A 17,974-nucleotide genomic window follows, 5' to 3' on the forward strand; every position below is an offset into this window, starting at 1 on the left:
TTTTTGAATAAAGACTTTGTTTTATTGAGTTTCGCTCTCACTCGATTTTATTTCCAAAATATCACATTATCGCATGAAATTGCGCAAAGGTCCCTTTCATGACTTACAACACTATTAGCTAGATCTCGGAAGTGGCAATTTTTATTTTGTTGAAAAATTATTCAATTACGCAATAACCCCTCCATCTTTATGAAAATTGCTATAAAAAACCTCGGTGTCATTTCTAATTTGTCCCTCTAAAATTTCATCTGATTTTTCTTCTCCCTCGTCTCCAAGGGGGAGTCCATTGGATCCAGCGAAGGTGCCATCATCGCACCCAACTAGATGGAGAAAGGTGCTGGGGGACATTGTGTCACGCCTCGACCATACCATAGTAGCCCTAGAGAGTCTCGTCGTCAACAGCAACTGCAGTGGCGACGGAGGCAAATGGTCGAAGATCGTACAATCAAAGTTTGTTGACGTGAAGGCACTCGATTTCGTCACCAACACAAGGATCTACCTACTCAGCCACCATCGTCTCGTCCTTGTTCTCCTCGGTCTGCGTGCATTACCATGCATCGGATCAAATTAATGGTGGAAGCACGAGAGTGATGCTCGAGGCGAAAGATCACAAGGTCGACACCTTTTGCAACCACATCGCTGAGATCAGCGGTAGGGGCAATTAATGATGGCGGTGGAATCGTCAGCGGAGTAGGAGGCATCGGCAGAAACATGGCGAGTAGGCTTTATAATGAAAATTTTATGTAAAGGATAAAAAAGCCTTTTTACTTTTAAACTCATTAGGGTTAAATATTTTATCCATGATTAATCATAGTTTTCTAATAGAGATTAACAGCATGCTTGTTTTTGCAAATGACAAAATTTTTGAAGAAATAAGTCTCATAACTTAAACTTTATAGGAATAAATTTGGAAGAACACCTCTTTATCGAAATTCGTATGAAATAATCACTACAACAAAACAAATATTTAGCGGCAATTTAATAGCGGCGATTATAGAACAGCCACTATTTTTTATTATCTAGTTGTGTTTAGCGGCAATTATTTAAGCTATATATTTTTACCGACTAATATGTATACATTAAATATATTTATTTGGTGCCCAGTAGTGCCCTAACCCAAACCCACCCCACCCTCACCCTGCATCGACTTCTCACCACGCTCGATCAACCCCGCCCCTCTTTCCCAACCCCCTTCGTTTATGCGCTCGGATCCCTCGGTTCGATGAGAGAGCTCCGAAACCCTAGCAATGGCGATCTCGTCGAGATTGAGATCCCTCCTCGTCCTCCTAGTTCTCCTCCTCCCCCTCCTCGTCGTTTCAATTGCGATCGCGAGCTCACAAGATGGTGAGCCTCTCGCGGCTCAAATCCGCCGCCGAGAGAGGTCTCCGTCTTCATCGAACTCTACAACCAAGGATCCGCGTGAGCTTTCCCCTCCAAAATCTTGCTTCTATTTGCTTCAATTCACTGTTCTTTACTCAAATTACTGGTTTGATCGATTATTTGATCTTTTTCTTAAAAAAAAATTACTGCTAATTATGGTTTGGTCGGGCGCAACCGCCGATGGCGTGCCTAATTGTTAGGCGCGCGTGTCGCATTTCCGTGTACTCTTCGTCGGGCACGGAAATGGAAGGGGCCATCTTAAAGGCTCGATCCGGTATGCCCCTGACCTTCTCGGCCCCAAGAGGAGGATCCTTGACCCGGCGATCCGATCCGAGCCCTCGGCAGTGCGGCTTCTCGATTCGGTGCTTTGATCCATTGGTAAGAGCTCTCAATCTCAAATTCTACTACAGGGAATGAAGAATCGCTCAACTGTGAGATCTACCATTACTCTAAGAACTAGTTACATTCAAATCCGTAGCTGTATCCAATTCCTTTTACTCTAAAAATCTCCATCAATGACGAGTCGTGGGGCTTCTCAGGTTTATTCGTAGGTTTTGGATCTCTTTAGCCAATAAATATTTAACATTTTTCTCCTCTCTCCTGTTCCCACTTGTTCTTCCTCTCTGTGCCCAACAATCAGGTATGGGCTCTTCTCTCTCTCTCTGTCTCTCTATGTAAGTTCATCTCTGTAATTAGATGGGTATGTGTGTAATTTCCCATGTTTGGGATTTGGGTTTTCTGTGTGATCCATGTATATTGCCTCTGATGTGTGGATTTGATGTTTTTTTTTTGGTTTAATTTTGGTGGGTTTTTTTGGATTTTAGTAGTTTGTAATTGCTGTTACCTCTTAATTTGGTGTAAAAATTGGAACTTTGGTGAGTTTTTTTCCCCTTTTTTTTTCACCTTTTAGATCCTTGATATCTCTGTGGGGCTATATTCTCAGAGGGAGTTTAAAAATAAGGCTCTTCTTTAGAGAGAGAGAGAGAGAGAGAAGAGGGGGGGTGCAGGGCCCTAGGTTTTTTCAAGTTGGGTTTTTGCTAATCATGTGAACTGAGTTTATGCAGGATTTTGAGCTGATTATTGGATTTAAATGTTAATTTTGTTTTGAACTCACTCATTTGGATCAACAAAACTCAGTGTTTTTGTTTAAAAATGAAGGAATCCTTTCGATTTATTGGGTTTGTAGTAAACTTAATTAGTCAGCTATAAATGATTCAATGGATTCTATGGATTCTTTACACAGCATGTTGGTGAAGAAATGTAGGTTCTGTTTCAAATATACTCAAGTCAAATATTCAGAAATTGGATCTTTCTCATGTTTATTCAGTGTTGTTCTTTACCTTGATGTCCTTTTGATGTGCATTGGGGTGCTTACCATTTCCAAACAAGCTTAAATGTGAATAAGTTCAAACTTAAGGGCTGATGAAATATAACACATTACTGATTCTGGGACGTCTTTCCTGTGAGTAGTTAAACTACTTCTTAATCAATGTAGCCAACTTCGAAACTTTCACGCCTTCTAATTGGTTCTGAAATGCCACCATTGTTCAGTGATATGACTAGATTAGAGCTTGGAAGCGTGATGTAAGTGTACGCTAAAATATAACAAAACATCTCAGCAATACCATCGTGAAATTTTTCTTAAACAACTTAGCTTAGCATGTATTCTTTCATCCTTTTCTCTCTCCATATATATACATGCATAACTACATTCCTATACATGAACATTTCTTCATATATAACATTTCTTCATATGTCACTCAATTGAGGGGAACTATCACTAAGAGTGTCTCTACTCTTAGGTTTGATGCGAGCATGTTGTAATGGCTAGTACATTATTCTGTGGGGTTTATCACTAAGAATGTCCACACTTGCAACAAATTATAATGTTCAACCTAATAGCTCCCAAAGATAACAATATAGAAGCAGGATTGTAAGCAGTGCAACGGTATATTGTGGCCCTTGAATTGATGGAAGAAACTGGCCTATACATATGTGAAGGTCTCAACGTATTCTTGCTGGTGGTAGGAAGTAATTTTAGATTTCATTATCTATTTATTTGCTCATTGCTACTATCTAATTCAGTTCGATCCGACTGACATAATTCTTTTAGTCCTTTTGAAACTAGCCGCTTGAATATTTTGCTCATGCCTAATATTGGCATTCTATTGATGTGTTGAAGATAATTATTGTTTGTAGGGGATCATATATATAGATGTGGCAAATCTTCTTGTGGAGACTTGGATACCGTTATCACTCATCCTGATCGGGAAAGGTAAACCGCGGAATGCATTGATAAATTTTAATGATTGTCACTCAATTGATTCAGAAATATAGGCCATTTCATCTTGGCAACCATATTCACTTGTTTCCTCATGCTTTTTTTTTTTTATGCATTGAGTCATTCTATTTTGACATTTTAGTTCTGGGAAAGCAACATGCTCTAGTGTCAATTTTCTACCAATCAAATTGTTTTCAACAATTAATAACTTTCATATTAGTTAATATAAACACAAAAGTAATTTTTTTGTTGCTTTCTCTTCATGATATCATTTGTTATTTATCTTGTTTAAATGTGAAAACTTTTCTGTATAATCATTTTATCCTGCCTATCTGTGCAGCCGACACATCACATACTTCTTTTCGTTTTTTGGTCCAGCCACAAAGGCTTTTTACCTAGGTACATTCAATATTTGAAGGACATCAACTTTCTGAGAGAGGATCTTGTATTTAGCACGCATAGAACTGGTGTAAGTAGTGCATTCATTTTTATTTCTTTTATATCCATTTCCCTTTGACTTTCTTGCTTATTTCTTTTTTAAATTGAGACCTTTCAACTTCTTTTCCTTTTTGGGAGTTTTTATACTTAGGTAAAATAAAAATTTTATCAAATTTAAATACTTTATTAGTTACTATTTACTAATTATTAATTGAGATAGTTTTATCAAATTTAATAACTCTATTAGTTAATAACTACTGACTGATATAGTTTTATTCTCTAAAAAGTGATTAAAGTCATTAATTAATTCACTAAAAAGTTATTAAAATTAGTAAATTTTGTGAAATTATCAATGAATTTGATAAAAATTCATAAATTTGTTTGACTAAAATCACTTAATTTTACGAAGTTAGAAGTTGAGAGGACTACTGTAGAGTTGCTTATAATTGAGGGGGGTCCATATATATATTTCTCATATTTGTGCACTGTTGATCTTAGTCAATATTAAGTACAACATAAGATATATTATACTTTTAATTTCATGAATCTATTTTCTACTTTGTTTAATATTTGTGTAGTATGATTTGTTCAAATTAATTAGTTTCAAGTTATGTGCTAAATTGACTATTTAAATTAGCTTTTTTTAACACTAATTGTAATATATTTACTCTCTTAGGCTTCAGATGCATCCGCTTCTCATCTATGATGTTCATCCATGGGCTTATTGTTCATTAGGTAAATTTAATCATCTTTTTATAACTGATCAGTAGTGGTGAGCATCATCCGTTCTGTTCGGTTTTTGACCCTTTTTTCCCCCTTAAGGGCTTGTTTGCTTGCCCCTTTGTGATTTACAGTTGAAAATAGCTTTCAATTAAACTGAAGTTCATGTGATTTTTTTTTTTCCTTAGCTATTTGTTTGATAGGAAGGCAATGGCTTTGGATTATGTCACTTTTTTATTTATTTTACTCATATTGAATCAGATAAACCAAATTGACTCAGCTCGGTTTGGTAATATTTAAACTGTGGATAGTGCTCACCCCTAACTATGAGGGTATAATATGATGCAATGCTTATTTACATTGTCATGACACAATGCTTTCTTTTGCCACTTTGCTATAGATCCCACCAACATTAGCACCCATTGATGCAATTGAGAGATATACTCAGATCTCTAGTCATCCCCTTCACAAGACTAAGAAGCCAGGCATTTTATCTGTGGATATCCATCCTTTGAAGGTTTGTACACTTGAAAATTACTGTTATAGATATATTCCCCCCCCTGGTTTTTAATCTATACTTTATCCTTATGAATGAAATAGAAAAATTATGATGCACCGATACATGCGCTAAGACATGTTTTCTAGAGCAGAAAATGTGCTCCAAACAGTTCTATCATTATCTGAACAAAGCGATTGAGACTAAACCAGAACTGAAATTTATGGAACAATTTATTAGGATGTTTGTTAATATTATAGGGAGCCAATTTTCCTCATGTGACATGCGCTATTTGACCATACAGACTCAAAAGAGGAGCTTCATATAACGAATGCTGATGAACCCATTTTTTAGGAAAATAATCGGAAGTTCTTCAATTTATCCCCAAGTCCAATTTGGATATATTATGATACAATTAGTTCTTGTTAAAGGGATTATTAGGAATCAGCTTCATATTCATTTCATCAAACTGGGGACTGGGTTGATGTGATGTCACATTATTTGATAGTTTGTTTACACTCTCATTTGTTTCAGCTGAGTAAATCATAGCAAAATTTTCTTTTTGGACCTAAACCATTAAAATTTTACAATTGTTTTGTTAGTCTCTATATTGTGCCTTCCCTTTTAGTTTCTTCGTTTAGATCGAAAGATTATGCTTCTCCAATGTCCTTCTCGTTGCCATGTTAATCAAGAAAGAGAAGAACACAGCATTCGCTTTTATGGCAATTATTATTGGTGATTATTAATTAATTAGGAACTTGCTTTTACAAGCTGATTGGCAATTAAAGAGTGTAAACCTCCTTAGTATTTACTTTTTAGAAGTGCCAGTGTTGCTAACAGCTAATCATGACATACACATATGACGAAGTGGCAATAGCATTAGGGCTATTTGGTTCCAGCTCTAGAATATATATATATATATATATTTCTAGTTTGAAACAGTAGGAATTAACTTTTCAAGTTTAGTTGAGGTGTTGGACTGTTGATAAACTGACCGTGTCTAAATTTGATAGATATGTTAAACGATGTATTCATTTGAAAAATTTACATAAAACTTGTCTAAATTATTAGCTACTTTGATCCATCTAACCTTTAATAAGTTTTGATTTTGCTTTCTATTTTTTAGATTTAAGTGATTTGAGTTGTTCAACTGCTTTTTAACTTGTGAATTTAAGCTTATCTAATTTGATTGGAGTGCTTTATATGATTCTTGAAATATTTATTTCTCATATATAGATGCTTGTTTCTTCTTTTTGCAGCTCTTAATGCCAGTTGAACCGAATATCCAAGACATAGGTGGTACTGAGAAATTTTCGAAAAGAAATACTTCAGGTTCGTCTAACTTTGGTACTAACTCAAAGCTTAAAAGGCCTATGCGCTCTTAAGGAAATTATAAGTTCTTTTTTTCTTGCTTAAATTTATGTTTGTTTGCTTCGTGGCTTAGATGCCGAGCAACTTCCACTTCCTTTTCTTTTCGATTTGTGCGTTCTCTCAAATTGGAGAATTTTTAAAATATTATAAATCATGAACCAAACAGGCCCAAAGGGTGAATCTCCATGCTTTAGTGTTCAGCATTTGGTATATTGATTAGATTTATTAGCTTTGATTTGGTCAAATGGTTGAATAGGCATGGAATTGGACGATTTCTATTGATAATAGGATAATTTGCAATAGTTGAAATAGAATAAAGTTACAAATCATTGTCATCAATCGTTATTAAATTACGATGGATTTGGGTAGTCATTTCTCTGCAGATTGGGAAAATTTTGACTAATCTGAATAATTGTGGACAAGAATATAATTGCTGTCAGTGTCAGTTTACATAGCCAATTGTCCCCCAAAACAACAAACTATAATGGAAAGGATGAATTGCTCTCTCCCTATCATTTTTCTTTTCTTTCAATCTTCTCGTCTTCTCTTTGTTGGTTGTTTATGTCACTTTTAGCTATTTACACATCTCTTGGGATTTTATTGTGACTCGGCTATGATTTAAAGTGAGAAAATGATGGTTCTGTTTTGTGTGGAAGTCGTAAAAGTACGTGGTTTGATGCTGTCCAATTAGAACATTTCTTAATCAATTTGAATTTATATCGATGATTTACATATTTTCTCATACTTGTGGCAAGGGACAAGATGTTACTTTAAAGTGACAATTTCATAAAAATAGTTCTTCGATAGTTTTTCAGGTTTGATGGTGATGAGTCTTTTGTTCTTTGTTGTTTGTTATTTCTGTCTTGTCTAATCTTATGTAATTTGTCGCTTAACTAGATTTCATAACCTTTACCTTCTTATTGTACTCTACTATTTGTAGTCACTTCGAAATCTGAAANGGTTAAGAGAGGTTAAGTCCGTGGAGTCGGTAATCACCTTGTAATCTTTTCTCTTAGTGAATTATTTTTTTTCGCGTGTTGGTCCCGTGGGTTTTTCTCCAAGTTGGAGTTTTCCCACGTAAATCTCGGTGTGCTTTTTATTTTCCGCATTTATTTTTATTGCATCGAGATTTGTGGTTTTTGGCCGTTCACCTATTCACCCCCCTCTAGGTGATAGATACAATCTAGATAGATCCTTGGGCTCCTCAAAACTTTCAGCCTTAGGCACTCGATTGGATTCAGACTGCTTTCCACCCGCAGAGTGACGGGCAGTCGGAGCGCACTATTAAGACTTTAGAAGATATGCTCGGGCATGTGTGATTGACTTTCAGGGAGGATGGTCGCAGCATCTAGCGATGGTGGAGTTTGCTTATAATAATAGTTATCAAGCAAGCATCAAGATTGCGCCCTTCGAAGCACTTTATGGACGGAAGTGTAGATCGCCACTTCATTAGAGTGAAGTTGGCGAGAGATTGGCTTTAGGCCCTGATGTGCTCCAGGAAGCTGAGGACAAGGTTCGAATTACTCGGGAGCGACTTTTGACGGCACAGTGTAGACAGAGAAGCTACGCCGATCGACGGCGGCGAGACTTGGAGTTCCAAGTTGGAGACCATGTATTTTTGAAGGTCTCACCGACTAGAGGGATCAGGAGATTCGAAATTTGGGGTAAGTTGAGCCCCCGATTCGTTGGACCGTATGAGATCTTAGAGCGGGTAGGTCCGGTAGCGTATCGACTTGCTCTACCACTGAACTTATCGGGCGTGCACGACGTCTTTCATGCATCGGTCCTTCGGAAGTACGTCTTCGACCCGACTCATGTGTTGGATGCTACACCTGTAGAGTTGCGGGATGACCTGAGTTTCGAGGAGCTACCAGTGAGGATCTTGGCTCGCGAGGTGCGGAATCGGGATATTCCGTATGTGAAGGTTCTTTGAAGCAACCACGAGGAGCGAGAGGCCACGTGGGAGCTGGAGAGTGCTTTGCAGGAGCGCTACCCCCATCTCTTTCAGATGGAGTTTTGAGGTATGTAGTTGCTTCGAGTTTCGCGGACGAAACTCCTTTTTAGGAGCGGTGAATGTAACACATTGGACCTGTGCAAATTGCGAGGTTCGAGTGCTTTACTTGGATTCCGAGCTTTTCCATACTTGGTGGAAGGTCGTAGACTGTATTCCGACCTAAAAGTTCGAATTCCTGGATTTTGGCTAAGTCCTGAGAGTTTTTACTCTCGGAGACCGGTCCCTGGTGGGAGAGACCGGTACCCCTCGGAACAGTGTCGCGGCAAAACCTGAGGCAACCGGTCCCTGGCTGGGAGAGACCGGTCCCCGAGAGCATGTTTTGCGGGAGGGTCCTGAGGGACCGGTCCCAGCTGGGAGAGACCGGTCCCTCTGGGCGAAAATTGCCCAGACCCGGGCAGTGCACAGGTTGGATTTTTGAGGGACCTATATTGATTTTGTTACATGAGAGGGCTTACAGGCCATTTCCTCTCCCTCTTACCCTCATTTCTCTCCCTCACACTCTCTCTACACCTCTAGAAAGAGAAGAAGAAGAAGAGGAAGAAGAAGGAAGAGAAGAAGAGCAAGCCTGGAGGGGTTTTGGACTTTCCCCACACCCTCTCTTCTCACCCTTGGAGGCTTGGAGCTTGGACTTGGAGCATTGTAGAGGATCAATCTTTAACCCTTGAGGATTTTGAGCTTGGTTTGGTGCATCCTAGAGGTAAGTGGCTAGTTTTCTTCCTCTAGATCCTAGTTTTGGAGCTTTACTCTAGAGGAAACCCTAGATTTTGGGATTTAGGGTTTATTTTTGGAATTTTCGATTTGAGGGCTTTGGGACCCAATTGATTGGCTTAGAATCTTTGTTTAGGTTGTATTGGAAGGGTTCTAACTCCCATTTGGAGATCGAGAGAGCACCCTTCGCATTTTGTGAGTTTTTCTCCACCTTAGCTTGAGATGGTTAATGATTGAGCTTTGTTTTGTTCGTAAGGTCCGTTTGACTCTCATTCCTACATCTTTAGGGTGCTAGGAGACTAGTGGGCATCTTCGTCGGAGCTTACGAAGAGTTGCAAGAGTTTTGGTGGGTTTGACCTAGCCTACAATATGAGAAATGCTCATATTTGGTGATTTATGCTTTGTAAAGTGAAAATTCATGCATTTTCATGCTAAATGTATTTATTGTGAATTTTAGAATGCTTAACATCCCTATGTCATGTACAATAAAATTTCGGATCTCTATGTAGTAGAGAGTTGCATGTAAGGCTTACACTAGCTTTTGGCATTCTTATGTTGGACTTGGGACCATGTTTCTTACAATGGAAATGAGCATTGTTTCATGCATTTAAACCTATGCCTAGTTGAGATACAAAGAAGTTTAGTAGTCCTTAAGGGGCTTGGGGGCTTGTACTACTTGAGAATATTTGGGTTAATGTCATAAAAGGGCATTGAGCTCGGGTTACATGTGAACCTAGTACTAATGTCATAAATGGGGTATGGAATATGAAATGTGTTTAGCTTGTAGCAAGGCTTAAGTGTCATAAAGAGGCACTAAGCATAGTGAGTGGTAAAACATCACATTGAGACATAGAACTAGACCGTTAGGTTACTAGTGCATATTACCATATTAGAGACGTGACGATTGGATACTTGAGACGATGACTTGCTTGCTTGCCATTTGTGCTCATTCGCACATGCTTGTGAGGGTCGCTCTCTACAAGCCGGCACTCCAGAGTTGGCCTACGCGACTTTTGCTCACCCGTGAGGTATAGAGAAGCCTACGGGGTCGGGAAGGATAGACTCATTTCCAGAGTGAAAATGCTGGAGCTACCACCGACACTTAGGCGGCGCAAGCCGGACTACACTCGTGTAGGTCCTAAAACAAGATTGAGCTTGGACATAAACTCTTAAACATGAATCACTACTAGATAAATCATAGTAGTTGGATCACTTGGCATATTTATAGGGTGGCTTTGAGATTTTGGGACATGTAGTATATTTGATAGAATTGCTTTGCATCTTAGTATACTTGACAGTTATGATGAACATATTCCCCTTGTATTGGCATATTCAATCATGATAGCATTGATACACATCATGTTTACATGTGGCATAGTAGCATAGCATTTCATACATGCTTTCAATTCAGCAGCTTAGTATTGTTTAATATTATCGTTACTTATCCCTTTTCTTTGGGCCTAGTGGTGCATTGTGCTAAGGTCAGTAATTGCTCACTGGGAACTATAAATTATAGTTCTCACGCCCTCTGTTTCATGTTTATATTTCAGAGCCTTCCACTCCGGGCGAGGCTAGGGACTGCGAAAAGGGTATCGCCATGAGCTAGCTTGTGAGCGACGGGCGTTCACTAGGTGGTCTACCTCTTCTTTGTTTGCTTTTTGGAGAGGAGAAGAGTTGTACCTTCTATAGTGACCACCATTTTTGTAGTACTTTTGGGATACTCTTGTACTTACTTTATCCTTATGGTTGGCAGTTTACTTTTCTCTTTCTCTACTTGTTGTCTGTTGTTAGCTGTTAGTAGCTCTGATATCTCTAGTGACTTTATTCCTTCTGTGTAACACACTGGTCCTTTGCAAATTGCGAGGTTCGAGTGTTTGGACGGTGTCCTGAGTTTTTCCAGACTTTCTGGTGGGTCGTAGACAGTGTTCCGACCTATGGCTCGTATCCCGAGGATTGAGGTTTGAAGCTTAGCACCAAAATCCGAAAAATCGAATTTTTTGTTAGCTCCCGGGTAGCCTTAAGAGGGCTGTGTACCGGTACGGGGTGATGGCTGTACCGGTACAGCCATCAACATTGGCTGCTTTTCAGCCAACCCGAGGCTCGGGTTTGGCTATTTCGTGGGATGTGTACCGGTACGTGGGCCCGTGTACCGGTACGCAGTGGTAGTTTTTGAGCAGTTTGAATTGCAGGGGGTTTTTCGCAATTGTGGCTATTCTATATAGCACCCACGCCCTCTTGAGCCTTCCCTGAGCTGAGGAAGGAGGAGATCAAAGTAAGGGAGCCCTCCATCCCTTACCTTCCATTTTATTTGGTTTTTTGAAGCTTTTATGCCTCATTTTTGCTATTTTTGCACCTTAGAGGCTTTTTTTCCACCATTGGAGAGGACTTGGAGCTTTGTTAGAGGCTTGTTGGAGAGGAGAACTTCAACCCTATTTGATTTGGAGCCTAGTTGGGAGCTTCTTGAGAGGTTAGAAACTTGTTTTCTCCTTTTGATCCTTGTTTTGCCACTACAACAGAATTACCTTTTAGTGGCAATTTAGTAACGGCGATTATGAAATGGTCGCAATTGATTAATATCTAATTATACTTTAGCGGCGATTGTTTCAAACTGTATATGTTTACCGACCAATATTTATATATTAAATAAATTTAATTAAACCCTAATAAAATCCTAACCCTAACCCTCACCGAAACCAACCCGATCCCACTCCCCCACATGCCTCCCCTGTGTCCACCACATCTCTCCCTCACCCCCCTCATCTCCCTCACCCCCTCATCCTCCTCAAACCCACGACGACCATGGCCACCACGGTGGCGGCGACCATGGCCACCACGGCGGCGGCGACGACGACGACGACGACGACCCCTTCCTCCCCACCGGCTTCATCACCGCCTTCTCCGCCTGGTCCCTCGAGCCCGCCCCCGTCTTTGCCCGCCACCGTCTTCGCCCGCCCCCGTCTTCGCCCGCTCCGCCCTCTCCTTCTCCGGCTACCTCGTCGAGCTCGAGCGTGGCGGTGGCGGCAGCGGAGGAGGAGGAGGAGGAGGCGGTGGCGGCGCCGATCCCTCGGGGCCGCTCGTCTCCGTCGACAACCTCCGAGCCTACCTGCAAATCATCAACAACGCCTCTATTCTAGGGCTCGATCACGACATCGCGGATCACGCCTTTGAGCTCTTTAGGTTCGTAATTTTGCTTCGATTTTTCCTTCGTTTCTTCGGGAATTTAGAAACAAGTCACAATTGTTTGTTAATTTTGGATCTCAAAATGAGGTTGCAGGGAGAGGGTAAAGAGAGAAAGGATGGAGATTGGGAGACTGTTGAAGGAAAGAAGAAGCCTCATCATCCACCACTCAGGAGACAGCACCAGGTTTTTTTTTTTTTTTTTGGCTTTGCATTTGTCAAAAAAATTATTTATCTTCTATTACTTGTATTTTCTGTGCTATTTCGGTGCTAATTCAATCAATATGGAGCTTTATTAGTTCTCAATTCGGTGAATTAGTAGTGTAGAGTTACTGGGAATCTGAATCTTTTTGGGTGTACAACAGGTTTTCCGTTCATAATCTGATGAGGATAGATAGATATGGTGTTAAAAGCTAATGTTATGTCAATTTGTTTATTTTAGCGATTTTTTGCTTTACATGCAGGAAAAGTGTTATTGTTGAGTTAGGTGAATATTGAACAGTCAATAAGTTTCCATTGTAGGGCAAAACACGGAATATGATTTTTTGAGTTTAATTTGTGCCGTAACTCGTCGAGTTAATATTATATTTTTTGAGTTTAATTTGTGGCAACACGATCGCGTAGAGATCATCGCCAATGACCAGGGGAACCGCACCACCCCTTCCTACGTCGCCTTCACCGACAGCGAAAGGCTCATCGGCGACGCCGCCAAGAACCAGGTCGCCATGAACCCCACCAATACCGTCTTCGGTGAGATCTCTTCCCCCTTTTAGAGCCATAAATGCTAGATCTGTTTGTATCTTACTTAGATCTGGGATAAGGGGCGTGTTCTTAGTTGTTTTTGTTGTAGACCTGTGATTTGATTTATGTTGTTTGACTCACTTTCAGTGTTTTTGATAGATCTGTTTCGGTTGCGTTCCCAACTGCATGAGCGGTTATAGTTTTTTTATATTATGACCCTTCTAGTCACTTGTTTTGGAGCTTATTTCTTATACAAATACGAATCTCCTTATAATTCACATTACAATAATTCACATTACAATAAAAACACCGCCAAACAGATCTAGCATTACAATAAATGCTAGATCTGTTTGGATGCATGCCACTTAATTTATTCTGTCCTCAACCTTATTTTTCTGTGACATCCCCATACAGTTGTGTAGGACCATCCATCCCCCCATATTCCTCCCCTTTGCACACCTCCTCACTACTCTATATATAAACAAATCTACCATGAGCACTTTGCACATCATTTATAGAGAGATAATTATAAGAGTGTGTGTGTTTGTAAAAAGAAAGAAAGAAAGATAGAAGAGAGATAAAAAACAAAAACAAAGAAGAAGCAAGCAATGGGAATTAAGAAGTACCGCATACTAGTACTATTGTTCTCAGTTCTCCTATCCCTGCTCATTGTTGAGACACCCACGGCTGCTGCCCAACTGAGCCAGAATTACTATGCCGGCATCTGTCCGAACGTCGAGTCCGTCGTGCGCAGCGTCGTCTCGTAGCGCCTGCAGCAGAGCTTCGCCGCCGGCGCTGGCACCCTCCGCCTCTTCTTCCACGACTGCTTCGTCCGGGTGCGCCTCCTCGGATGCCTGAATTCTTCTCCTCTGACCAGGTTGCCGAACGTTCTGACACGCCGCAATTGGCATGGTTTCAGGGCTGCGACGCGTCGGTGCTGATCGCCAATCCGAACGGCGACGACGAGAGCCACAACGGTGCCGACCTGTTGCTGTCGGCGGACAGCGCAAATGCCTGAATTCTTCTCATAAAAATGTGGTTAGATTGCCTTGTTACTGCTTGGTTAATTCTCTATATTTGTGAGTTTTGATGCTACAGAATACCATTTAGGTTTAATTTGCTTGGATATTATTGGCTTTTAACACTTGGTGTATCTGCTTTGAATACAAGTATGAAACAATTGAGATCTTAGGTCGTCTTATATTATCTTAATTATCTAGATATAGTTCGATGGCTCTTTAGAATTTGACTTTGTTCATGGAGTTCGATGCTTGATGCGCACTGATGTGACTTATTGTGGGATTATCTGTCAGCTATGTGACAGATAATCCCACACCTAAAAGTTCTAAAAATTTGTGATTAGCCTTCGCACATTAAAATACTTGGTACTAAAATACCAATGAGTAAAATGTCAACGAATATTTATTCTTTTCAGCACTTTGATTGCTGCAGATTTATCGGTACGACTTGTGTTATCAGGTCATAGATGAGGCTGATAAGTTGCTCGACATGGATTTTGAAAGAGCCATTGCTGACGTCTTGAAGGCTGTTCCCAAAGAACGTCAAACATACCTGTTTTCAGCTACTATGACTAAAAAGGCTGGTTTTGACTTTTTAAAATAGAAAATAATTTTTATTGCAAATGCTGTTCTACATAAAAATGATCATATCTCTATCATGGTGTTCTAAATATAAATGTACTCTACTGACATTTTGTTGTTAGCTTTTTCTGATATTCCTTTTCTTTCCATTCATGTTGCAACTATAAATTTGGTCGTATTGAGGACATTGTTCAGCATTTTGCCTTCTGAACTATTAAGAGCTTCTCACAGATAGTATATTGACTTCTGAATTTACATAAACACATTGAGCTAAGGAACTACTTCTATGAGGAAAATAGATTTCCTAGCTGGTCCTAATTGGCTCACACAATTCTGTATTTTTTGAAGTCCCATTTCTTTAGTTTGTTATACACATGCATTGGTGATAAATGATGTTTTAGTTTTGATGCATGCAAGTTTGGATTAATTCTTGTGTTTCTGCAACATGTTGCAACTGATTTACCAGTTTGACTTGGATTATTAATTCTTTTAATGCTCTGTTGTCTCAAAATGTGCCAAGCTAGCAAGTCTTGCCAGTTTGACTTGGATTATTTGAGCCTTGACTGATCTACATGATTTGGTTAATTTGATGTCTGATACCGATGCACTAGATGGTATTCACCTTATTGGTCACTTTTCTGCATTGGCTAGCATTGGAATAAATCAGTTTTGCTTTCGTGTAAAACAAATTACAAAAGGGCACTATCTCTTAATCGAAATGGTGATTTTACCTTTTTTTGCAGTCCCTGCAAAGTTCAGTGGTTCACTGCATTTACATTTTACCTTTTTTTGTTTTCAATTTGTCATTCCTAGGTACAATTTTGAGGACAAAATAGTCTTATAATAATATATAAAGAAAAGAAATCTGCCTATGTGAATTGTGAAAGATAATTCTTATTTGATGTGGCAAGTCAATTTCTTGGAATTTACTTAATGCCTAGTTTACATTTGTCAGTGAATGTATAGCTGTAAACAGTTGAATGAAACTGGTGTGGTTCTTGAGTTACACCCTGAATAAATGGCGTAGTTAAATGGAATTTGAATCAAACATTCAACTCCTTTTTATATTATTGGTACTTTAAGCTATTTAAATCAAGCTGCCTTTTACCTATATACTCTTTAGTTTATGAATAAATTCTGCTAGACATATGCGTTGATTGTTGTCATTGTTTCGTTTACACACAACATGCACACATGTGCTTATTTCATTGATATCTCATGTAGATCTTCACTTGTAGGTGTGGAAACACTTTATTCAGTTTGAACAGACATATGGTGATTTGTCAAGCATGTTGAAGGTACGAGTTTGTTACATTGTTTCAGCGTATTTATTGTTGTGATGACAAATTGAAATTAAAGATAGTTCAATTGTGAATATTATTTAAGCTGATATCTTTTGAATCATTTTGTTAATAAAGAAAGGCATTCTTTTACCCTACAAGGTAAAAACTAAATCGAATCTCGTGTATATGATTTTTTTTAAAGAAAAAAATTTCTCACATATTTTTAGTTTTGTAGGAGATACAAGGTTGGTCCTTGAGTGTTTAGCTGTAATTCTTAATTTTTTTTTTACTTTTAGGTAGTTTTGTAGTTTTTTTTTCGATACAAATTTAATCTCGTATTTGGTGAACCATTTGAATAGATAGGCTCTTCTCCGAATATTATTCGAGTCTAGTCTTCTTATCTGCTCTTAGTTAGAAAAGTTTTTCAATGATTTATTTTGAAATATAAGTCACTTTTATGTAAGAGCTGTTCTAGTAGATAGTGATGCATGGAATTGCCAATTTAATTAATCCTAATCCAACTGAATCTTTTTGATATTACTTCCTGATAAATTAAAGGCGAATTCATAATCACTAGCTTATCATGATTTAGACTTTTTTTGCCATAATGCTCTTAGGAGTTTTTTTTTTTTTTTTATTGTCCTTTCCTTGTGAGCTTGTCTTTTTCGTTAATAACTCAAATGTATAATTCTTTTTTGTTTGTGTTTTGCATTACTGGTGAGTTTTTGTATGTTTTCTCAAGCTATTTTGGTACTTTTCCCATGATTTTTTAAAGCAAATCCAGTAGCAGTTCTTTTCGAAATTTCTCTAATTTTTTTAAAAAAAATTATGGTGTGACATCTATCATCTATCATATATCATATATCATCTATCATCTTAATATATCATCCATGTTTTTTGTTGAATAAGTTGGATGATAGATGATAGATGATGGCTGGATGGAGTTTATTTTCTTTCGGCTTTGATCAATTCGCAATCCATGTTTGGTAATGTATAATTACTACTAGCATTTCAATAGCTATTAACACCAAATAGAGTTTATTCTGATTTTGCAAACATGTTGCCAACAAGATTATGCCTTACTGATTGAGAAACATGCATGAGATATACTGTGATTGAAGAGATTCATTTTTAGTTGAACTTGAAACTGAAACAGAAAAGAGATCAATCTTTTTAGTTGAACTTGAAACTTCTATTTATTGTTGTTTTAAGCTCAAATTTTCTATATTGTTGCAATAAACTCTAGTGGTACAATTAAGGTTGATTGTTCCAAGAGGTTTGTTTGATCTTTAAAGCTATCTGCTTGTGACACTGATTTTATGACGATTGATATGATGTTTTTTATTTGGTAATTTTAGACACTGATTTTATGACTTCTTTTTGGTTGATCCAGAACAGCTGGAGCTGCGGAAATTGAAGTGGGAAGCAAGAGTTCGAAATTTAATTTGAACTTATGTTCGAAATTTAATTTTGAACAAGTATTTTTTGTTTGAACTTATGTTTGAAATTTAATTTGAATTCTGAGATTGTAATTTGAGAGTTGAGACTATTTGTTATACAAATTATTAATGCTTTCTGGTTACTAATATTTTTTAATATTTCAATTCATTGTAGTATTTAGTTGTTAATCAAGTATTTTAATATTAATTTAATTGCTGCTATAAGCTTTATTAATCAATCATTTAGTATATTTTTTGCGGCAATTATAATTAATTGTAGCGGCATTTATAATAGTTGTTATTGTATATTATTTAGCGGCATTTA

General features: G+C 38.3%; 1 protein-coding gene across 12 annotated transcripts; it reads left to right on the top strand.

The window, feature by feature from the left end:
• Positions 1,113-17,754, top strand: LOC109712361 (ATP-dependent RNA helicase DbpA-like). 12 transcript variants are annotated; one of them, XR_002216828.1, is made up of 8 exons: positions 1,114-1,419; positions 1,581-1,758; positions 3,580-3,655; positions 4,040-4,130; positions 4,776-4,834; positions 5,220-5,336; positions 6,575-6,647; positions 17,604-17,754. XR_002216828.1 is itself a non-coding variant. In XM_020235889.1 (8 exons), the coding sequence occupies exons 3-8, from the start codon at positions 13,311-13,313 to the stop codon at positions 17,657-17,659; spliced, it is 561 nt and encodes a 186-aa protein (XP_020091478.1). In that variant the 5' UTR covers positions 12,096-12,585; positions 12,683-12,772; positions 13,210-13,310; the 3' UTR covers positions 17,660-17,754. The 12 variants fall into 12 exon arrangements, 7 of the variants coding, with proteins under 7 accessions (XP_020091477.1, XP_020091478.1, XP_020091479.1 ...); XM_020235889.1 differs by lacking the exons at positions 1,114-1,419; positions 1,581-1,758; positions 3,580-3,655; ... (2 more) ...; positions 5,220-5,336; positions 6,575-6,647 and adding exons at positions 12,096-12,585; positions 12,683-12,772; positions 13,210-13,335; ... (2 more) ...; positions 14,779-14,925; positions 16,166-16,225 and having other exon boundaries at positions 17,609-17,754; XM_020235890.1 differs by lacking the exons at positions 1,114-1,419; positions 1,581-1,758; positions 3,580-3,655; ... (2 more) ...; positions 5,220-5,336; positions 6,575-6,647 and adding exons at positions 12,096-12,585; positions 12,683-12,772; positions 13,210-13,335; ... (2 more) ...; positions 14,779-14,925; positions 16,166-16,225 and having other exon boundaries at positions 17,609-17,754.

Source organism: Ananas comosus, linkage group 7 (genome assembly GCF_001540865.1).
Source record: "Ananas comosus cultivar F153 linkage group 7, ASM154086v1, whole genome shotgun sequence".
NCBI lineage: Eukaryota > Viridiplantae > Streptophyta > Magnoliopsida > Poales > Bromeliaceae > Ananas > Ananas comosus.